This window comes from Giraffa tippelskirchi, chromosome 2, assembly GCF_054371585.1.
Source record: "Giraffa tippelskirchi isolate mGirTip1 chromosome 2, T2T-mGirTip1v1.2.pri, whole genome shotgun sequence".
Classification (NCBI taxonomy): Eukaryota; Metazoa; Chordata; class Mammalia; order Artiodactyla; family Giraffidae; genus Giraffa; species Giraffa tippelskirchi.
The window spans coordinates 952,287-971,005 of NC_137276.1; the positions used below are offsets into that span (position 1 = coordinate 952,287).

At 60.2% G+C, this 18,719-nt stretch overlaps 1 protein-coding gene across 3 annotated transcripts in view; it reads right to left on the reverse strand.

The window, feature by feature from the left end:
- Positions 1 to 18,719, reverse strand: part of INPP5A (inositol polyphosphate-5-phosphatase A) — a 158,784-nt gene that overhangs the window by 79,205 nt on the left and 60,860 nt on the right. For all 3 annotated transcript variants that reach the window (XM_081572856.1, XM_081572858.1, XM_081572859.1), the window contains exon 3: positions 1,361 to 1,461. In XM_081572856.1, the coding sequence (XP_081428982.1) occupies positions 1,361 to 1,461 (101 nt within the window). The remainder of the gene's footprint in view (positions 1 to 1,360; positions 1,462 to 18,719) is intronic.

Sequence of the window (18,719 nt, forward strand, 5' to 3'; positions counted from 1 at the left end):
AGGGCGGGGGGGGGACCACGACAGGGCGGTGGGGGGACCATGGCAGGGCGGGGGGACCACGGCAGGGCGGGGGGGACAGGGCGGGGGGGGGACCACGACAGGGCGGTGGGGGGACCACGGCAGGGCGGGGGGACCACGGCAGGGCGGGGGGGGGACCACGGCAGGGCGGGGGGGACCACGGCAGGGCGGGGGGGGGACCACGGCAGGGCGGGGGGGGACCACGGCAGGGCGGGGGGACCACGGCAGGGCGGGGGGACCACGACATGCTGGGGCCCAGACTCACGGCTGCCTGGCCCAGGACCCCCCAGTGCCCTCCTGATCCAGCTGCCACTGGCCACACATGGGGGCAACGTAGGGGGGCTCCTGCACCACCCACCAGGCGTCGCCCCGCCCCGACACACGGGGCTCCGGGCCGGGGCAGTGAGGCCGCCCGCCTCAGTACGCTGCAGGATCACTGTGGCGAGCCCTGACCCCCTGCTCCTCTGCGGTGGCTCTAGTGTTAGTTTCAGCACTAAGAGAACATTTTGATTGAAAGTGATTTAAGTTATAGGTTATTTGGGGAAAATCTGGTAGCTTTTAAAACTCTGTCTTTGAACAAATGACCCCACAATGTGACAGCTGAAAACATGGATGACTTGTGACCATCCGCAGGGGAACTGAGGCCAGTGACAGCTGCTGGACTCGGCCTCGGGCTGGGCCCCAGGCTGGACACCACCCGGGCCCGGTGCCCACCCCCCCGCAGCTGCCTCGGAAGCATCACCTCCCTCTCCACCAGCGGGAGCTGTCACGGTGCCTGGAGTGTGGGTCGGGGGCAGCGCCCACCCCAGCAGACACAGCACAGAGAGGCCACCTGCCGTCTGGCCTGCTCCTGCCCACCCCTGTGTCCAGCTCCCAGGTCCACATCCCTGTTCCCGGGCGGCTCTGGGTGCCTCTGGGTAGGCCCGACATCCACAAAGCCACAGGGCGCGCCTCCCATGGACGGCAGTGCTCTGGGCCCGTCCCACTGCGGCCAACCAGCTGTGAGCTGCTGTGTGGACACCCGGTCCACCCGTTCATCCGTCAGTCCATCAGTTTGTCCTCAGCAGCAGCAACAGGCGGCTCATAGCGATCAGGCCACGTGATGGAATCTCAGCCTGGACTTGGGGCTGACGTTTCTGAGCCCACAGGTGCCACTGCCTTGAACCCTGGGGGTGCAGCCACCCATTGCTCCCCCCACCCCTACCCCTGGGCCACGCCCCCTCTTTGGCAAGGCGCCCAGACCCCAGGCCTGGCCCTCATGTGGGGCTGTGCCCCTCGCCCCCAGCCACACCCACCCCACCCCAGGAGGAGGCGGAGGCCAGGCAGCTGCCCCCAGACTTACTTGACAAACTTGTCCACGTGCGACATGGACGCTTCATAGTTCTTCCCCCCGAACTCCTGGCAGTGCAGAGCCAGGAAGTGCGGCCTGTGAGCGTGGACGACCTGCGGAGGAGAGGCAGGCGTCAGGGCAGCCCCCAGGGCGTGGTCCCCAGGGAGCTCCCTGTATCTCAGGAATGCTGGCACCCCCCCCCCCACGGGAGGGCCCGCGTCAGCCGCAGAGCGGCGGGCAGGGACCAGGGGACAGCAGTCCTGACGCTGCCGTGGCCCTGCGAGGGCGCGAGTGCACGCGTGTCGTATGCGTGTGTCGGCAGTGTGCACACGTGTGCGTGTTTGCCACCATCGAGGAGGGAGCAGGGCTTCCCTGGTGGCTCAGACAGTGAGGAATCCACCTGCAATGCCGGAGACCTGGGTTCAACCCCTGGGTCGGGAAGATCCCCTGGAGCAGCAAATGGCTGCCCACTCCAGTGTTCTTGCCTGGAGAATCCCACAGACACAGGAGCCTGGCGGGCTACAGTCCATGGGGTCACAAACAGTCAGACACTTCTGAGCGACTAACACAGCACAGGAGGGGCAAAGCTGGCACAAGGGCTGGCGCTGTCTCATGCCCGCTCACACCTGAACCCCACCCCAGCCCAGCCCTCGGGGAGGCGCCCGCCATCGAGGTGGATGCGGCTGCAGCAGTCAGTGGGCTGCAGCAGTCAGTGGGACGGGGTGCAGCCACGCAGCAGCGGGCAGCAGAGCCGGCGGGCCCACTCCTCCGGGCGCGGCTTGCCCCCCAGCCCCCCGGGGCCAGGCCCGCAGCATCGCCTTGGTCACAAGGGTCTCCCCCGGGCGCCCACCAGACTGGCCCCGAGGCGGCATCCAGCCAGGCCTCCTCCTGACACTCAACCTCCACCACCACAGAGTCGTCCTCGGAGCTGCGGCCATGCACCCTGGCGGCTCTGCCTGGAAGCACAAGACGGCCATCCTGAGGGGAAGAGCCGTCCTGAGAGGGAGCCGTCCTGAGGGGGAGCCGTCCTGAGGGGGAGCCGTCCTGAGAGGGAGAGCCGTCCTGAGGGGGAGAGCCATCCTGAGGGGAAGCCGTCCTGAGGGGGAGCCGTCCTGAGGGGGAGCCGTCCTGAGGGGGAGCTGTCCTGAGAGGGAGAGCCGTCCTGAGGGGGAGCCGTCCTGAGGGGGAGCCGTCCTGAGAGGGAGAGCCGTCCTGAGGGGGAGCCGTCCTGAGGGGGAGAGCCATCCTGAGGGGGAGCCGTCCTGAGGGGGAGAGCCATCCTGAGGGGGAGCCGTCCTGAGGGGGAGCCGTCCTGAGGGGGAGCCGTCCTGAGGGGGGGAGCCGTCCTGAGGGGAGGAGCCGTCCTGAGGGGAAGCCGTCCTGACAGGGAGCCGTCCTGAGGGGGAGCCGTCCTGAGGGGGAGCCGTCCTGAGGGGGAGCCGTCCTGAGAGGGAGAGCCGTCCTGAGGGGGAGAGCCATCCTGAGGGGAAGCCGTCCTGAGGGGGAGCCGTCCTGAGGGGGAGCCGTCCTGAGGGGGAGCCGTCCTGAGAGGGAGAGCCGTCCTGAGGGGAAGCCGTCCTGAGGGGGAGCCGTCCTGACAGGGAGCCGTCCTGAGGGGGAGCCATCCTGACGGGGAGCCGTCCTGACGGGGAGCCGTCCTGAGGGGGAGCCGTCCTGAGGGGGAGCCGTCCTGAGAGGGAGAGCCGTCCTGAGGGGGAGCCGTCCTGACGGGGAGCCGTCCTGACGGGGAGCCGTCCTGAGGGGGAGCCGTCCTGAGGGGGAGCCGTCCTGAGAGGGAGAGCCGTCCTGAGGGGGAGCCGTCCTGAGGGGGAGCCGTCCTGAGGGGGAGCCGTCCTGAGGGGGAGAGCCATCCTGAGGGGAAGCCGTCCTGAGAGGGAGAGCCGTCCTGAGGGGGAGCCGTCCTGACGGGGAGCCGTCCTGACGGGGAGCCGTCCTGAGGGGGAGCCGTCCTGAGAGGGAGAGCCGTCCTGAGGGGGAGCCGTCCTGAGGGGGAGCCGTCCTGAGAGGGAGAGCCGTCCTGACAGGGAGCCGTCCTGAGAGGGAGAGCCGTCCTGAGGGGAAGCCGTCCTGACGGGGAGCCGTCCTGAGGGGGAGAGCCGTCCTGAGGGGGAGAGCCGTCCTGAGGGGGAGCCGTCCTGAGGGGGAGAGCCGTCCTGAGGGGGAGCCGTCCTGAGGGGGAGAGCCGTCCTGAGGGGGAGCCGTCCTGAGGGGGAGAGCCGTCCTGAGGGGGAGCCGTCCTGAGAGGGAGAGCCGTCCTGACGGGGAGCCGTCCTGAGGGGGAGCCGTCCTGACGGGGAGCTGTCCTGAGGGGGAGCCGTCCTGAGGGGGAGCCGTCCTGAGGGGGAGAGCCGTCCTGAGGGGGAGCCGTCCTGAGAGGGAGAGCCGTCCTGACGGGGAGCCGTCCTGAGGGGGAGCCGTCCTGACGGGGAGCCGTCCTGAGGGGGAGCCGTCCTGAGAGGGAGAGCCGTCCTGAGGGGGAGCCGTCCTGACGGGGAGCCGTCCTGGGAGGGGGGGCTATCCTGACAGGGAGCCATCCTGACGGGGAGAGCCATCCTGACAGGGAGCCGTCCTGAGGGGGAGCCATCCTGAGGGGGAGCCATCCTGAGAGGGAGAGCCATCCTGACAGGGAGCCATCCTGAGGGGGAGCCATCCTGAGAGGGGGAGCCATCCTGAGAGGGGGAGCCGTCCTGAAGGGGAGCCGTCCTGAAGGGGAGCCGTCCTGAGGGGGAGAGCCATCCTGACAGGGAGCCATCCTGAGGGGAAGCCGTCCTGAGGGGGAGCCGTCCTGAGGGGGAAAGCTGTCCTGAGGGGGAGCCGTCCTGACGGGGAGCCGTCCTGAGAGGGAGCCATCCTGAGGGGAAGAGCCGTCCTGGGAGGGAGAGCCATCCTGACAGGGAGCCGTCCTGAGGGGGAGCCGTCCTGAGGGGGAAAGCTGTCCTGAGGGGGAGCCGTCCTGAGAGGGAGCCATCCTGAGGGGAAGAGCCGTCCTGGGAGGGAGAGCCATCCTGACAGGGAGCCGTCCTGAGGGGGAGCCGTCCTGAGGGGGAGCCATCCTGAGAGGGGGAGCCGTTCTGAAGGGGAGAGCCATCCTGACAGGGAGCCATCCTGAGGGGGAGCCGTCCTGCGGCCCAGCCGCCCTGCAGCCCTCCCCGCACGGAGTCCTGACATGGGCGATGGCCCGGACCCGCATCTCCCCTGGGCCCTGAAACAGGCTAGGCATCGGGAGCGACCCTCGGGTCACCCGGCAGGTGTGGACCCACACGGGCTCACGAGGGGACCCAGAGGTCACGGCCCCACCCCCCAGGGCGCCCACAGCTGAGTGAGCGGGCAGAGGCCAGGGTGAGGCCTCCTGGGAGATGGCCAGGGCAGGGTGGCCGGGATGGACAGCGAGGGCGGTGCTGGAGTAACAGCAGGGCCCTCGGCCGTCCACACCTGCGCCCCGCCCGTCCTCCACCCTGCACTTCCCTTGGCACAGTGACACAGCCAGCCCTGCAGCGCTCACGAGACCCCAGAGCCACCCTGGCCTCCCCCGCCCACCATTCCAGGGGCAGGCCTCCCGCAGCAGGCAACCCACGCCCAGGGCCACAGTGTCACTACCCACACCGCCTGCACCCAGCCTCGGCCACGCATCCTGCACAGAGGTCAGCGAGCCGTGGATGGACGGGCCGTGGTCAACGGGCTGAGACATGGCTCCTCTGGGCACAAGGGCAGTGAGGTCCCCAATGGGAAGGGGCTGCAGCCGGGGCTCAGCCAGCTGACCAGAGAGCGGGCCGGGGGTAAGGGACGTGGGGCCAGGCCCTGGAGCGGAGCGCAGAGCGCCAGGCGGCTGGCAGAAGGAAGCATCCCTCAGCAACAGCTGCCCCTGATCCGAGATGGTGGGCGGCATGCCCAGCTTCAGGGAGCGTGTCCGGACCCAGGCGTACCCTCTCAGGGAAGGGCACGCGGTGACACCCAGCTCACACCTGCACTCCGTCTGAGCAGGGTACAGGATGTTCACCAGGGCGCTTTCACTGCTCCCGCAACACAGGCCCGGACCCCCCGTTCCTGGACTCCAGCCTCAGGGCTTGGGGAACCAGGCGGCACAACTCCCAGCGGGCGCCGTCACCCAACACCCCACAGCCAGTCAGGGGACACATCTCCCAGCGGACGCCTCCCCCAACACCCCACAGCCGGACAGGGGACACATCTCCCAGCGGACGCCTCACATAACACCCCACAGCCAGTCAGGGGACACATCTCCCAGCAGGCGCCCTCACACAACACCCCACAGCCAGTCAGGGGACACGCCTCCCAGCCGGCGCCTCACACAACACCCTACAGCCGGGCAGGGACCCGGGCACTCAGTCAGCAGATCACCTCCACAACCAGGGAAGACTGCAGGCTGGTTTCTGGGCCTGGGGCCTGGATCGCAAAGGGCACGAGGGACCCCGGTCAGAAGCGGCTCTGGGCAGCCTGGGTCAGGTCACCAGACAGCCTGGCCTCAGGCCCAGGAACAAGTAACACCACAGCGTAGTCGCATGAAAGCCACCAAAAGCTGCGTGATGTGTGTGGCTGTCACCTGCCGCGTCTGGTACCTGGGACAACACACAAAACCAGATCTTCGCGAGGGTACCAGGGCTCCACCCGGAGCGGCTCCTCGCGGGACGCTGGGAGCTGCACAGACAGGGAGGGGCGCGGACACGCACAGGTCGTCCTGAGGAAGCTGGTGGCTCGTGACCCCGCTCAGGGCTGCGTCCTCTGGGCCCAGTCCCCCTTGTCCTGCAGCTCAGGCCCAGTTCCAGTCCGGGGGAGGGAAGGGCAGAAGGCACCCCAGAGACAGGCGGAGGTTTCGCATGGGTTTCTGCAGGTCACACCGCCACGCCTTGCGCCGAGGCTGTGGGTCACCAGAGTGTGGCAGGGACCACGCCCGAGTCCCCGGGGAGGGCCGAGCGGAGCCGCTTTCCAGGAACGCCCCACCCAGGAACGCCCCACGGCGACTCCCAGGAGGGGAGGACGAGATGCCCCAAGCAGCCACCTCGGACCCAGGCGGGTCCCTCTGGGCGGGGCCTTGCTGCCCGCCTTCACCCCCGCACGCGTCTACCTCACGAGACCACTCACTGTGTCGTGGTCTGAACTGAAGTGGCCTTTTAAGGCACAGAATTCACTATTCATATTACATCCAACTCCTCAAACACTTGACTCTGATCCCACAATTCTCGAAAAAATGAAGGATCTAAAAATAGCCCAACTGCACACCCCCACACACACACTGGGGAGTCCCCGGCAGCCTGCAGGCCCGGCCACATGGCCGCAGGGTCCGGTGGGGAGGCCCCTCCACACAGAGGACGGGAGAGAGCGTTTCAAAAGCCACGATGAGGCGTTGGGATGAGCTCACGCGGGAGTGGACGGGAGGAGACAAAGGCACCTCTTGCGTGAGAACGAAGGTGCTGAAATGACGAGTCTTCACCAGGAAGTGTTTGGGGAGGAAAGTGACAGACACCTGCGGGAAGGGCCCCGCACGCTGGGAGAGCAGCCGCTGCGCCCCTCTCCGCAGCCCGCAGACCACGCGCCCTCCACGCCAGAGGCCACACAGGATCCACAGAGGCTTTCCCTGCGCAGCCCGGGGACGAACGCACAGCTGGGAATAGGGCTCGGGAGAGAGAGGGTTCAGAGGAGCCTGGCTCCTGCAAGGAGCATCAGGGTGGGGGCTTGGGGGGTTGGGGAGCCCTGCAGGAAGCGGGAGAGGAGCCTGATGCCACGTTGGAGTTTAACCAGCACTCCCGCTCCACCCAGGACAGGCCATACACACACACACACACACACACACACACACACACACACACACACACACACACACACACACACACACACACACACACACACTTCGGGAGAGGAGCCTGATGCCACGTTGGAGTTTAACCAGCACTCCCGCTCCACCCAGGACAGGCCATACACACACACACACACACACACACACACACACACACACACACACACACACACACACACACACACACACACACACACACACACACACTTCGGGAGAGGAGCCTGATGCCACGTTGGAGTTTAACCAGCACTCCCGCTCCACCCAGGACAGGCCATACACACACACACACACACACACACACACACACACACACACACTTATATCCCCGAGTGCATGACGACGCTAAACCCCCCCATGCCAGTCAGTGTGGAGTCAGAACACCCCTCTGGAAACCGGTGGATGAAGAGAACGAAGACTTCCTTCCTTCCTGCATCTCTGGGTAAACAGGAGGGCAAGCCCCGCTCAGGGAAACATCAAGCCAAGAAATGGAGGCAAGGCGCCGGGACTAGAGTCCGCACGGCCACACGGGAGCCCAGGGCTTCTGGCTGAGACAGGAGGCGGGTACAGAGAGGCCCCCGTGCGAAAACCCAAACCAACTTCCAACCCAGACGGAATCAAAGCACGCGGAACAGAGAAACAGAGTAGAAAGGCGGGGAGGGGGCCGTGGGGGTGGGGGTGTGGGTGTGGGTCACCGGGCTCACAGCTTCTGGATCTAACAGGCAGCCCAGTGACCAGCCCACACGGCACAGTCACACCTGGCCCTGGTCAGGGGAGGCCCGAGGCGGCTGCAGATGGCAGGAAACGCTCGGCCGGCAGGTCCACGGCCTGGCTGCAGGGTGCCAGGAGGCCCCACTTCTGCAGAACAGGGCCGCAGAGAGGACGGGCGGGCTGCAGCGGGAATGTGAGCGGAGGAGCAGGGGGCAGGCGGGCGCTCTGAGACGGAGGGGAGGCGCCAGACTTTGCCAGACGGACAGAAGAGGGTGCTGTGAGGCCAGGAATGCGACCTGCGCTGAGGCCGCTGGGCGCGGGCAGAGGAAGGGCACATCCCTGCAGGGCTGCGGCCCGAGAGGAAAGAGCACCCCCCCAGGAAGAGGCCCCGCCTCGACAGAGACGCTGAGCAGCCCAGAGCTGCAAGCCCCCTGCAGACAGAGCTGAACATCCAAACAGGCGCCGAGAGGATGAGAAACGCTTGGAAACACAGAACGAAATTAGAAATGGACTCGAAAGAGAGAGAGGATCAACCTCAGGACAGAAATGGGGAAAAGGACAAAATCGTCGCAGAAAAGAAGGCACGTTACAGAGTCCCGGGGGAGAACCGGCGTCGAGGAGAGTTCAGCAAGGGGCACGCAGGCCTGAGGAGCCCAAGAAAGTGAGAAGTCAGTAAGAGGGCAGGGGTGGGCATGGGCGAGGGCGGGGGGGGGGCCCTGCACCCTGGTCCCCAGGGGAGAGGGCGAGGCAGGGCTCGGAGCTCACGTCTAAACTCGGGGCCCAGGGAGAGCCTCCCAAGGCAGCGGGAGCCGAACTCACACTGAGGGGCGTCTGAGCACCCGAGAGAATCACCCCAGAGCAACGGACTCCCAGACACGTCCCAGTGAAAGACAGTCCTCCAGGCTCCCAGGAAACAGAACCACCGAGACCCACACCAGAGCCGTGACACCCACACCAGAACCAACGCCCAAGTGGAGCAGTGGCAGAACCACCTTTTATAAAAATCCTCAGTGCGACCAAGTATAAGGCAAGAATCACACAGCTCAGCCAAACATCCTTCAAACGTCAAGGCCAGAGAGGGCGTTTTCAGGAGTAAACTTGGGTGGGCTCTGTCCCTGTGAGCCCACGCAGAGCTCCACTAGAGCAGGCTGGGCAGACCCTGACCAGGGGACCAGTGTAGACTCAGGCCCCGCAGCCGGCAGCCTCGAGGCAACGCCGCTGGGCAGGTGTGGAGGCCGCGAGGGGGCGAGGCCGCCCCTGGGAACCTGACCCCAAGCCGGGCGGCAGGTCGGACCAGCTAGGGTGGGAGGAGGGGATGGGGTGCCGACTCTTGATTTAAAGTAGCAATTATAAATTATAATTTATAGCAACCATAACCCACCGGCTGGAGTCCCCAGTGCAGGTGACGGACAGCACATGCTGCTCGGAAACCTACACGGTCCCAGCGTGTCCACGTGGCACGTGAAGGAGCAGGATGTCAACCAGAAGCAGGGGGACTCAAAACCCACAGCTGCCACGGAAAACATTTTATGAAAGGCAAGACGCCAGTAAACAACTACAAATGGAATGGGAAAGAAAAAGAGAAATAATCGAAAAGAAAGCAGAAATGGGGAAATAAAGGGACAAACCAGAAGGTGTAAACATAAAACAGACAATACAACGGCAGGCCCAAACCTACCGTATCGACGGTCACATTAAATGCGCATGGTCTGGACCTGCATGGAGCGGCAGGGCTGCCTGACTGCCGTGGACAGTGGCGGCCGTGCCGGACAGCGCAGAGCAGAGTGTCCACCACAGGACGTTCCGCGAGACGAGGCCACGCTGCGCCCGAGCCCCAGGGGCTGGGAGGTGCCTCAGGGAGCAGTGGGGGCTCCACAGGACGTTCCACAGGACGACCACAGAGGGCTCGGAAGGAAGACGCACACGTGTGCACGGCCAGTGACGGGAACACACACACGAGTGTGCACACACACACACCCATATGGACAGTGCCCTGACAGCCAGCCCAGGACACGGCCACTGGGCGCACCCTCCTGTGGCCCACTCGGCAGGAAGGGCCATCTCTAGGCCACAGAACAAACCTTGGGCTGCTGCCCGGCCTCTCGGGGATCACAGTCAAGGATGGAGAAGCCCCACACCGTCAGCAAAGACACGACCGGGAGCTCACTAGGGCTCCGACCATCAGCTCCTTATTGCAAAGTTCAGGCTTCAGTTGAACAAAGTGGAGAAAACCACTAGGCCAATCAGGTACGACCTAAACCAAATCCCATATGTTTATACACTGGAGGTGACAAATAGATTCAAGGGATTAGATATGGTAGACAGAGTGCCTGGAGAACTACGGATGGCGTTTGTAACACTGTACAGGAGGCGGCGACCGAAACTATCCCCAAGAAAAAGAAATACATAAAAGCAGAATGGTTGCCCGAAGAGGCTTTACAAATAGCTGAGGAAAGAAGAGAAATGAAAGGCAAAGGAGATGCATTCATACCCATCTGGATGCAGAGTTCCAAAGAACAGCAAGGAGAGGTCAGAAAGCCTTCCTCAAGGAGAGGTCAGAAAGCCTTCCTCAGGGAGAGATCAGAAAGCCTTCCTCAGGGAGAGATCAGAAAGTGATCAAAGCAAAGCAACAGAGGAAAACAACAGGAGGGAAAAGACCAGAGGTCTCTTCAAGGGAACTGGAGATATCGAGCGAACATTTCACGTAAGGATGGCACAATAAAGGACAGAAACAGGAAGGACCCAACAGAAGCGGACGATATTAAGAAGAGGTGGCAAGAAGACACAGAAGAACCGTACGAGAAAGGTCTTCATGGTCTGGATGACCATGATGGTGTGGTCACTCAGCTAGAGCCAGACATCCTGGAGTGTGAAGTCAAGTGGGCCTTAGGAAGCATCACTATGAACAAAGCTGGTGGAGGTGATAGAATTCCAGCTGAGCTATTTAAAATCATAAAAGATGATGCTGTGAAAGTACTGCACTCAATATGCCAGCAAATTTAGAAAACTCAGCTGTGGCCACAGGCCTGAAAAATGTCAGTTTTCATTTCAATGCTAAAGAAAGGCAATGCCAAAGAATGTTCAAACTACTGTATAACTGCACTCATTTCACATGCTAGTAAGGTTACACTCAAAATCCTTCAAGCTCGGCTTCAACAGTATGTGAACTGAGAACTTCCAGATATTTAAGCTGGGTTTCAAAGAGGCAGGGGAACCAGAGATCAAATTGCCAACATTCATTGGATCACGGAGAAAGCAAGAGAATTTCAGAAAAACATCTACTTCTGCTTCACTGACTACGCTAAAGCCTTTGACCGTGTGGATCACAACAAACTGTGGAAAATTCTTAGGGAGATGGAGTACCAGACCACCTCACCTGTTTCCTGAGAAACCTGTATTCAGGTGAAGGAGCAACAGTTAGGACTGGACATGGAACAACAGACTGGTTCCAAATTGGGAAAGGAGAACATCAAGGCTGTATATTGTCACCCTGCTTATTTAACTTGTGCAGAGTACATCATGTGAAATGCCGGGCTGGATGAAGCACAAACTGGAATCCAGATTGCCGGGAGAAATAGCAACAACTTCAGATATGCAGATGACATCACTTTAATGGCACAAAGTGAAGAGGAACTAAAGAACATCTTGATGAAGGTGAAAGAGGAGAGTGAAAAAGTTGGCTTGAAACTCAACACGCAAAAGTCTAACATCATGGCATCTGATCCCATCACTTCATGGTAAATAGAAAGGTGGAAAGTGGAAGCAGTAACAGGTTTTGTTTCCATGGGCTCCAAAATCATTGTGGATACTGACTGCAGCCATAAAATTAAAAGACGCTTGCTCCTTGGAAGAAAAGCTATGACAAACCTAGACATTGTACTAAAAGGCAGAGGCATCATTTTGCCAACAAAGGTCTATATAGTCAAAGCTATGGTTTTTCCAGTAGTCATGTATGGTTGCAAGAGTTGGACCACAAAAAAAGCTGAGCGCCGAAGAATTGATGCTTTCAATTGTGGTGCTGGAGAAGAGTCCTGAGAGTCCCTTGGACTGCAAGGAGATCCAACCAGTCCATCCTAAAGGAGATCAGTCCTGAATATTCATTGGAAGGACTGATGTTGAAGCTGAAAGTCCAATACTGTGGCCACTTGCTGTGAAGAACTGACTCCTTGGAAAAGACCCTGATGCTGGGAAAGATTGAAGGTGGGAGGAGAAGGGGGTGACTGAGGATGAGATGGCTGGATGGCATCACCGACTCGATGGACATGAGTTTGAGTAGACTCTGGGAGTTGGTGATGGACAGCGAGGCTTGGCGTGTCGCGGTTCATGGGGTCACAAAGAGTCGGAAACGACTTTGCTGCTGAACAACAGCTGCCGCCACAGGCTGTCTGAGTGTCCCCTTCCTCACGCGCCCGCCTTGTTCGGTCAGTGTGCACGGGACAGACGCAGAGCAGGCACCGGACGGCATGTCACTTCGACAACATCACAAATGCTGCCAGGGCAGGACTGGCTGTCACTGGGGCACCCCAGGACTAGGAGTGAAAGTGCCGGCCCGGAGCTCTCTGGGCCGCTGAGGTCAGAGCTGCAGGCCTCCCCCTGCCTCCAGGAAGGAGCCTAGACGGAGAGCCCTTAGGGGAGGACGGCATAGCTGTCGTGAGGGTGGACAGGAAAGTCCCTCCAAGATGTGGGCAGCGAGCTCAGGCCACGAGTGGTGGGAAGGAGCTCAGAGAAGCAGGAGCTAGATGGTCAGGGGGCTCCTGGCCCCGGGTGGGCTGTAACTGGGCTCCCGCCCTGCCCACCTGGGACAGGGTGGCTGCCCACTGCACACGCGCTGGGCCAACATTCTTTACCAAAAAAAGGAGCTTCTGCGAACTCTAGGGGGGAAACGTAGGCAACTGATAGAAATAAGTGGGTTCTTTCATAGGAAGGCACAAGAAAAATATTTTGGAAAAGAGTGAATTAGAAATTTTGGCAAGGAAGAGCTGAGGGAATCAAAAATAAAAACAAAAACACACCACCCGGCCAAACAAAACCGGCCCCTGTCCTGACGCTGTGCAGGTGGTGAGGAGAGGGCGGCCCCGGCCTCCAGGACGCGCAGAGCCGCTGGCCCCGCTAAAAATAGCAGCAGCCAGGCCTCGTTAGGCCTTCTCCAAAGAGGAGTATCTGAGTTACCTAAAAAGGAATTACATCTCACAAGCAACCCAGTGCAGGCCGGAGAGCCGAGATAAGGAGCCGAAAAGGGACAAAGGAATTTCTCCAGAGGCAAGATTGCTATTTACCAGCTACGCCTGAGAACACCCTGCGGAGATGTCTGTGACCTTCGGCCCCGGAGGTGGGGGTCCTCTGGACACCCAGCCACCCGCCCTCTGCCCCAGGGCCGCGCAGGGACGGCGCAGGGGAGGCGGGGGCATTGCCCCCCGAGAAGGCCCAGACTCAGCTCCTGGCAACCCCGACCGGACGCGCTCCCAGAGCCCAGGCCCCACAGCCGCTGCCGGCCAGCACCCAGGACAGCACGAGGCTCCACAAGCTCGCCAGCAGGCAGCGAGGGTGGCTCCCGGGCCCCGTGTGGGCAGGAGGGCCGCTCCGAGTCCTCGGGGCTGGAGGGTTCCTAGTGCGGCCATTGGCCCTGGGCACCTACAGGCGTGCCTGACCGCTGACCGCAAAGCTGAAGCAGCGTCCAGCAGGCGAACCGTGGCTTTACCCCAGATCCAGACAGACGGACACAAGGCTGCGCCTTTCACAGGGGCAGAAATACGGAACTTAGTCCGCTCTTAATACTGCCTGTTGCTTGGGACATCAGAGTTCTTGAGAACGACTCGATTTTCATTTAAGCGAGGGGCAAGCAGGATGAAAGTGGGTCCTGGGCCGACAGGGGGCCTCCCGCCGCCTGGCTCTCCCCGCGGACACCGGGGCCAGCTGGTGGCCACAGCTTGCTGGTGTCAGCCTGAACCTCCTCCCCGGAGCCGCCCACTTCCTCGGGGTCGTTTCCAGCGCAGGGACGTACATGGTGACCAGGGGCCGAAAGGATGCAGAGAGCGCCCCCTGCGGCCTCTGACCGCAGCAGCTCCTCGGAGCCCCGGCCTGGGGCCACGCCTGCAGGCTGTCTCCCCCCGCCACCGACCCCTACCCCACGGGGACCCTGGGCTCCGAGCCCACGGCCTCCAGAGGCCCTCCTCCTCTCCCCATGGGCCCCAGGGGGGCTCCCAGCCTCCACGTGCTCACTTCGGTCACTAAGCTTCCGGCCAGCACCTAAATGAGCCTCGTACCCCCGGGTCCTGGGGCCCCACGCCTCCCACCCACCCAGCATTGCCCTCCCTTCCAAGCACAGGCTGTCCTCTGGGTGCCCCTCCCTCGGAACCCACCCCGCCTGCACCCTCGGCCCCTCCCCGGTCCTGAGCCAGGGAGGCCGCCAGACCCCCTTCCAACACTGGCCCCAAGTCCCCTCACCCGCTGCAGCACCTCCTGCACCCCCGTCCCTGCAGCCCCCATGCCCCCAGCTCCGCGTCTAGTTCAGCGGCAGGGACGGGACACCGTCCCATGAGCGCAGGTCTCGGAACCTCTAAACCCCCCTTTCCTCATCCTGGAAACAGCGTGGTGGTCTGACCTCATCGCTGGGGTGAAAGGCCGAGGACTGCTGGCCACAGGTGCCTGCCACACGGCAGCTACGGGGGAAGGGACACAGGTCACCTAGAACCGCGTGGCCCCCGCTCCTTCACCTGTGGATTTAGTGCAAATGCCTTCGCGTCCTTACAGCCCACAGCACCACGAAGCTCTGCCCGTCACTCAGCGTCCATCCCAACCAGGGGCTGGGCCGCAGCGGCCGCATGGGCATGAGGGAGCCCCCCCTACTAGCCACATTGGGGGGCCCACGGGCGAGAGCGAGCCCTCCCCCAGTATCCACCTTGGGGGGTCCACATCTCTCAGAGGCAGACAGGGAGACGCGGCTCTGGCTGGGGTGGGGGTGGGGGTCCGAGGACCCGGATGTGATGCTCCTGTGTGCTGGGCAGGCAGAGGGGCAACTCAGGGCGTGTGGGGCAGACGGTACACCTGATCCCGGCCTGGCCGAGCTGCTAGACGTGACTGCACTGACCCGGCAAGCAAGCAGCTCTTCAAGGCCAGTGAGGATTGTCATCGGGCCCCCGTGGGCCCCCCGGGAAGTGTGCCCTCTTCACTCACCATGAGGGCGGGCCGTTGTCTGCAGGCACAGCACAGACTAGCGGCGTCAGCAGCCCATCGCAGGCTCGGCGGGTCTCCAGGGAGGACCTCGCACACCAACACAGTGGATGGTTGGTTGCCATCCAACCATCTCAGAGGCTGGCCACTGGGGGCAGCTGCAGGCTCAGGCTGAGCCCAGAGCAGAGAGCGGCAGGCGCGGAGGGCCCCCAGGCAGAGGGAACGGGGCACTGCCTGAGCCCCTGCCCCCCCGGCCCCCATCCCGGGGAACGCCTCCCTCCTGTCCCCACACCCCACACAGCAGACCAGGGCCCCAAGCCTGGCTCCTCAGAGGCTGACGAGGAGAGCAGCGGGGACCCCGCCTCTGGCCTCCTTGGACAGGGACACCTCCCCGCTCCCTCGGGCCTTTCCTGGTTGCTCTCATTGCTGCACAGACATTCAGCTCAGTTCAGTAGCTCAGTCGTGTCCCACCCTTTGCGACCCCACGGACTGCAGCACGCCAGGCCTCTCTGTCCATCACCAACTCCCAGAGTTTACTCAAACTCATGTCCATCGAGTCGGTGATGCCATGTCCCCTTCTCCTCTGTCGTCCTCTTCTCACCCTCTATCGTCCCCTTCTCCTCCCGCCTTCAATCTTTTCCAGCATAAGGGTCTTTTCCAATGAGTCAGTTCTTCGTATCAGGTGACCAAAGTATTGGAATTTCAGCATCAGTCCTTCCAATGAATATTCAGGACTGATTTCCTTTAGGATGGACTGGTTGGATCTCCTTGCAGTCCAAGGGACTCTCTAGAGTCTTCTCCAACACCATAGTTCAAAAGCATCAATTCTTCGGCGCTCAGCTTTCTTCACCGTCCAACTCTCACATCCATACATGACTACTGGAAAAACCATAGCCTTGACTAGATGGACCTTTGTTGGCAAAGTAATGTCTCAGCTTTTTAATATGCTGTCTAGGTTGGTCATAATTTTTCTTCCAAGGAGCAAGTGTCTTTTAATTTCATGGCTGCAATCACCATCAGCAGTGATTTTGGAGCCCAAGAAAATAAAGTTTGTCACTGTTTCCATTGTTTCCCCATCTATTTGCCATGAAGTGATGGGACCAGATGCCATGACCTTAGTTTTCTGAATGTTGAGCTTTAAGCCAGCCTTTTCACTCTCCTCTTTCACTTTCATCAAGAGGCTCTTTAGTTCTTCTTCGCTTTCTGCCGTAAAGGTGGTGTCATCTGCATATCTGAGGTTATTGATATTTCTCCCAGCAATCTTGATTCCAGCTTGTGCTTCATCCAGCCTGGCATTTCGCATGATGTACTGTGCATAGAAGTTAAATAAGCAGGGTGACAATATATAGCCTTGATGTATTCCTTTCCCAATCTGGAACCAGTCTGTTGTTCCATGTCCAGTTCTAACTGTTGCTTCTTGACCTGCATACAGGTTTCTCAAGAGGCAGGTCAGGTGGTCTGGTAATGCCACCTCTTAAAGAATTTTCCACAGTTTGTTGTGATCCACACAGTCAAAAGGCTTTGGCATAGTCAATAAAGCAGAAGTAGATGTTTTTCTGGAATTCTCTTGCTTTTTCAATGATCCAACAGACGTTGGCAATTTGACCTCTGGTTCCTCTGCCTTTTCTAAATCCAGCTTGAGCACAGACATTAACATGTTTCATCAGATGAATAGCCACTATTTCACTTTGGTGCTACTGTGTATGTTCACGTTTGATATAAAAGATGTTCTCAAGGAGCCCTGTGTGTTGCACACTAACCACGTTCACTTACGTCAGTCACAGTCACATTTCTGCGCATTCCTCAAGGTTTCCTGAGGAGCCCGTCACGCCTTCTGCCCAGACGCAGGCCGGCTCCCTCCCTTCAGTATGTAGGACTCCACTTCCTCTCTGGCCCGGCGACACTGGCCAGGACCTTCACCGCCAGGCAGAACGCAGGCAGGCCCTGCGCCCCCGCCCCACTCCAGGCTCCTGACAGGAAGGCATCTCATCTCCCGGGAGCTGCCATGAGGCTCGGGGCCGGAGTGCTTGTTACAGAGGCTCCTTCCACGCAGCTTGCCGGAAGCTTTCATCAGAAACGGTTACAGGACTTCAGCAAAGGCTTTTCCTGCATCTGCTGGGACGGTCGTGTGTTTTTTCTTCACAGTCAGTTGACACGGGTGATCTTATTTATTAATTTTTGAATGTTAAGCCAGGCTTGCGCCCCTTGGTGTGCATGCATAACTTTTTGATATGCCACTGTTTATATGCGTGTGTGTGTGTGTCTGTGTGTGTACTGCATGCATTGCTACGCACTTGAACAGTTCTACATGTTTGATTTGCTGAAGTTCCTTGAACTTGGGCGTTTACTCCACGCAGGAGACAGCCCCGTGTTTTCGCTGAGACGACTCTGTCTGCCGTTGCTGTCAGGGCGCTGCTTACATCACAGCATCACGCATTTCACCTTCTCAAAAAGCTCGACAGAAACGTTAGTGCGTCTTCCTTAGACGCTTGGCAGAACTTATCAGTGTTGAGCAAAACTTTAATGAAGAGTTCATTTATTTCTTCTCGACTTAGCTTCCTTTGCTTTTCCAAAAACATCTTCCTTTCGCGTAAGTGTCCAGACTTATTGGCAAAAAGTTGTTCCTGAGAATTCCCTTACTAGCTTTTATCGTCCCCAGGATTTTCAGTGACCATTCCCCAATGTCAAATTTCTGAAATTGATCATTCTTATCTTCTACTTTCAGAAATAAGATATAGAAGAGCAAATTAAATGAAAGTAATCAAGAAAAAGGAAAAAGAGAGCAGAAAACAGTGAAAAAGAAAACAGCGAACAACTGACAGAATCAGTAAAATCAAAAGCAGCTTCTCTGAGGCCAACACAGCTGGTGGGCCTCTAACCATACAGTTGACGGAAGGGTCTGGTGTCCCTGCACCTTTGCCTGCCTGCTCACTTTTTATTGGTTGTAAACATCCAGTGGTGCATTCCAGCTCACTGGACGCTAGCCTGGGCATCCTCTCAGGCTTTACCTGTGGCCAGTGCAGCCTGGCCTCTGACCCCCTCAGCCAGTGTCCTGCCCTGCCCACTGCGTGGGGTCTGAAAACCAGTGTTTCTTAAGTGCACTTTCTGGTTTTAATTTGTGTAAGACAGGAGGGGAAATTTGGCCTGTTTCTCTGTGTACCCAGGTTCAATCCCCAGGCTGGGAAGATCCCCTGGAGAAGGGGGTGGCTACCTACTCCAGCGTTCTTGCCTGGAGAAGCCCATGGACAGAGGAGCCTGGCGGGCTACAGTCCACGGGGTAGCAAAGAGTCGGACACGAATGAGCGACTTTCACTTTCTCCGTGTTAGCTGGAAGCAGATATTACCCATCACATTATTTTTTTTAATTATTGTCAGGGAAAATTGTGAAAGGCTTTCAAACAGGCATAACAGATTAGGGGCGCCCTTCCCTGTGTGGGTTCCCTCAACCTTAGCGACCCCCGAGCTGCTGTTCCGTCCCCTGAACTCTGAACTCCAGCAGCAACGCAGGGATTCAGGACTGCAGGATGCCCGTGTCCGGCGGAGCACAGCTCGTGCCTGGCTGGCCCTGCACCTGTGGACGTGGGCTCCCCTCGGCGTCACTGACAGGAGAGGCCGGTGTTCCCCCTTTGAACCAGTTCTAACACCGTACTGGTTCTCTCGTTA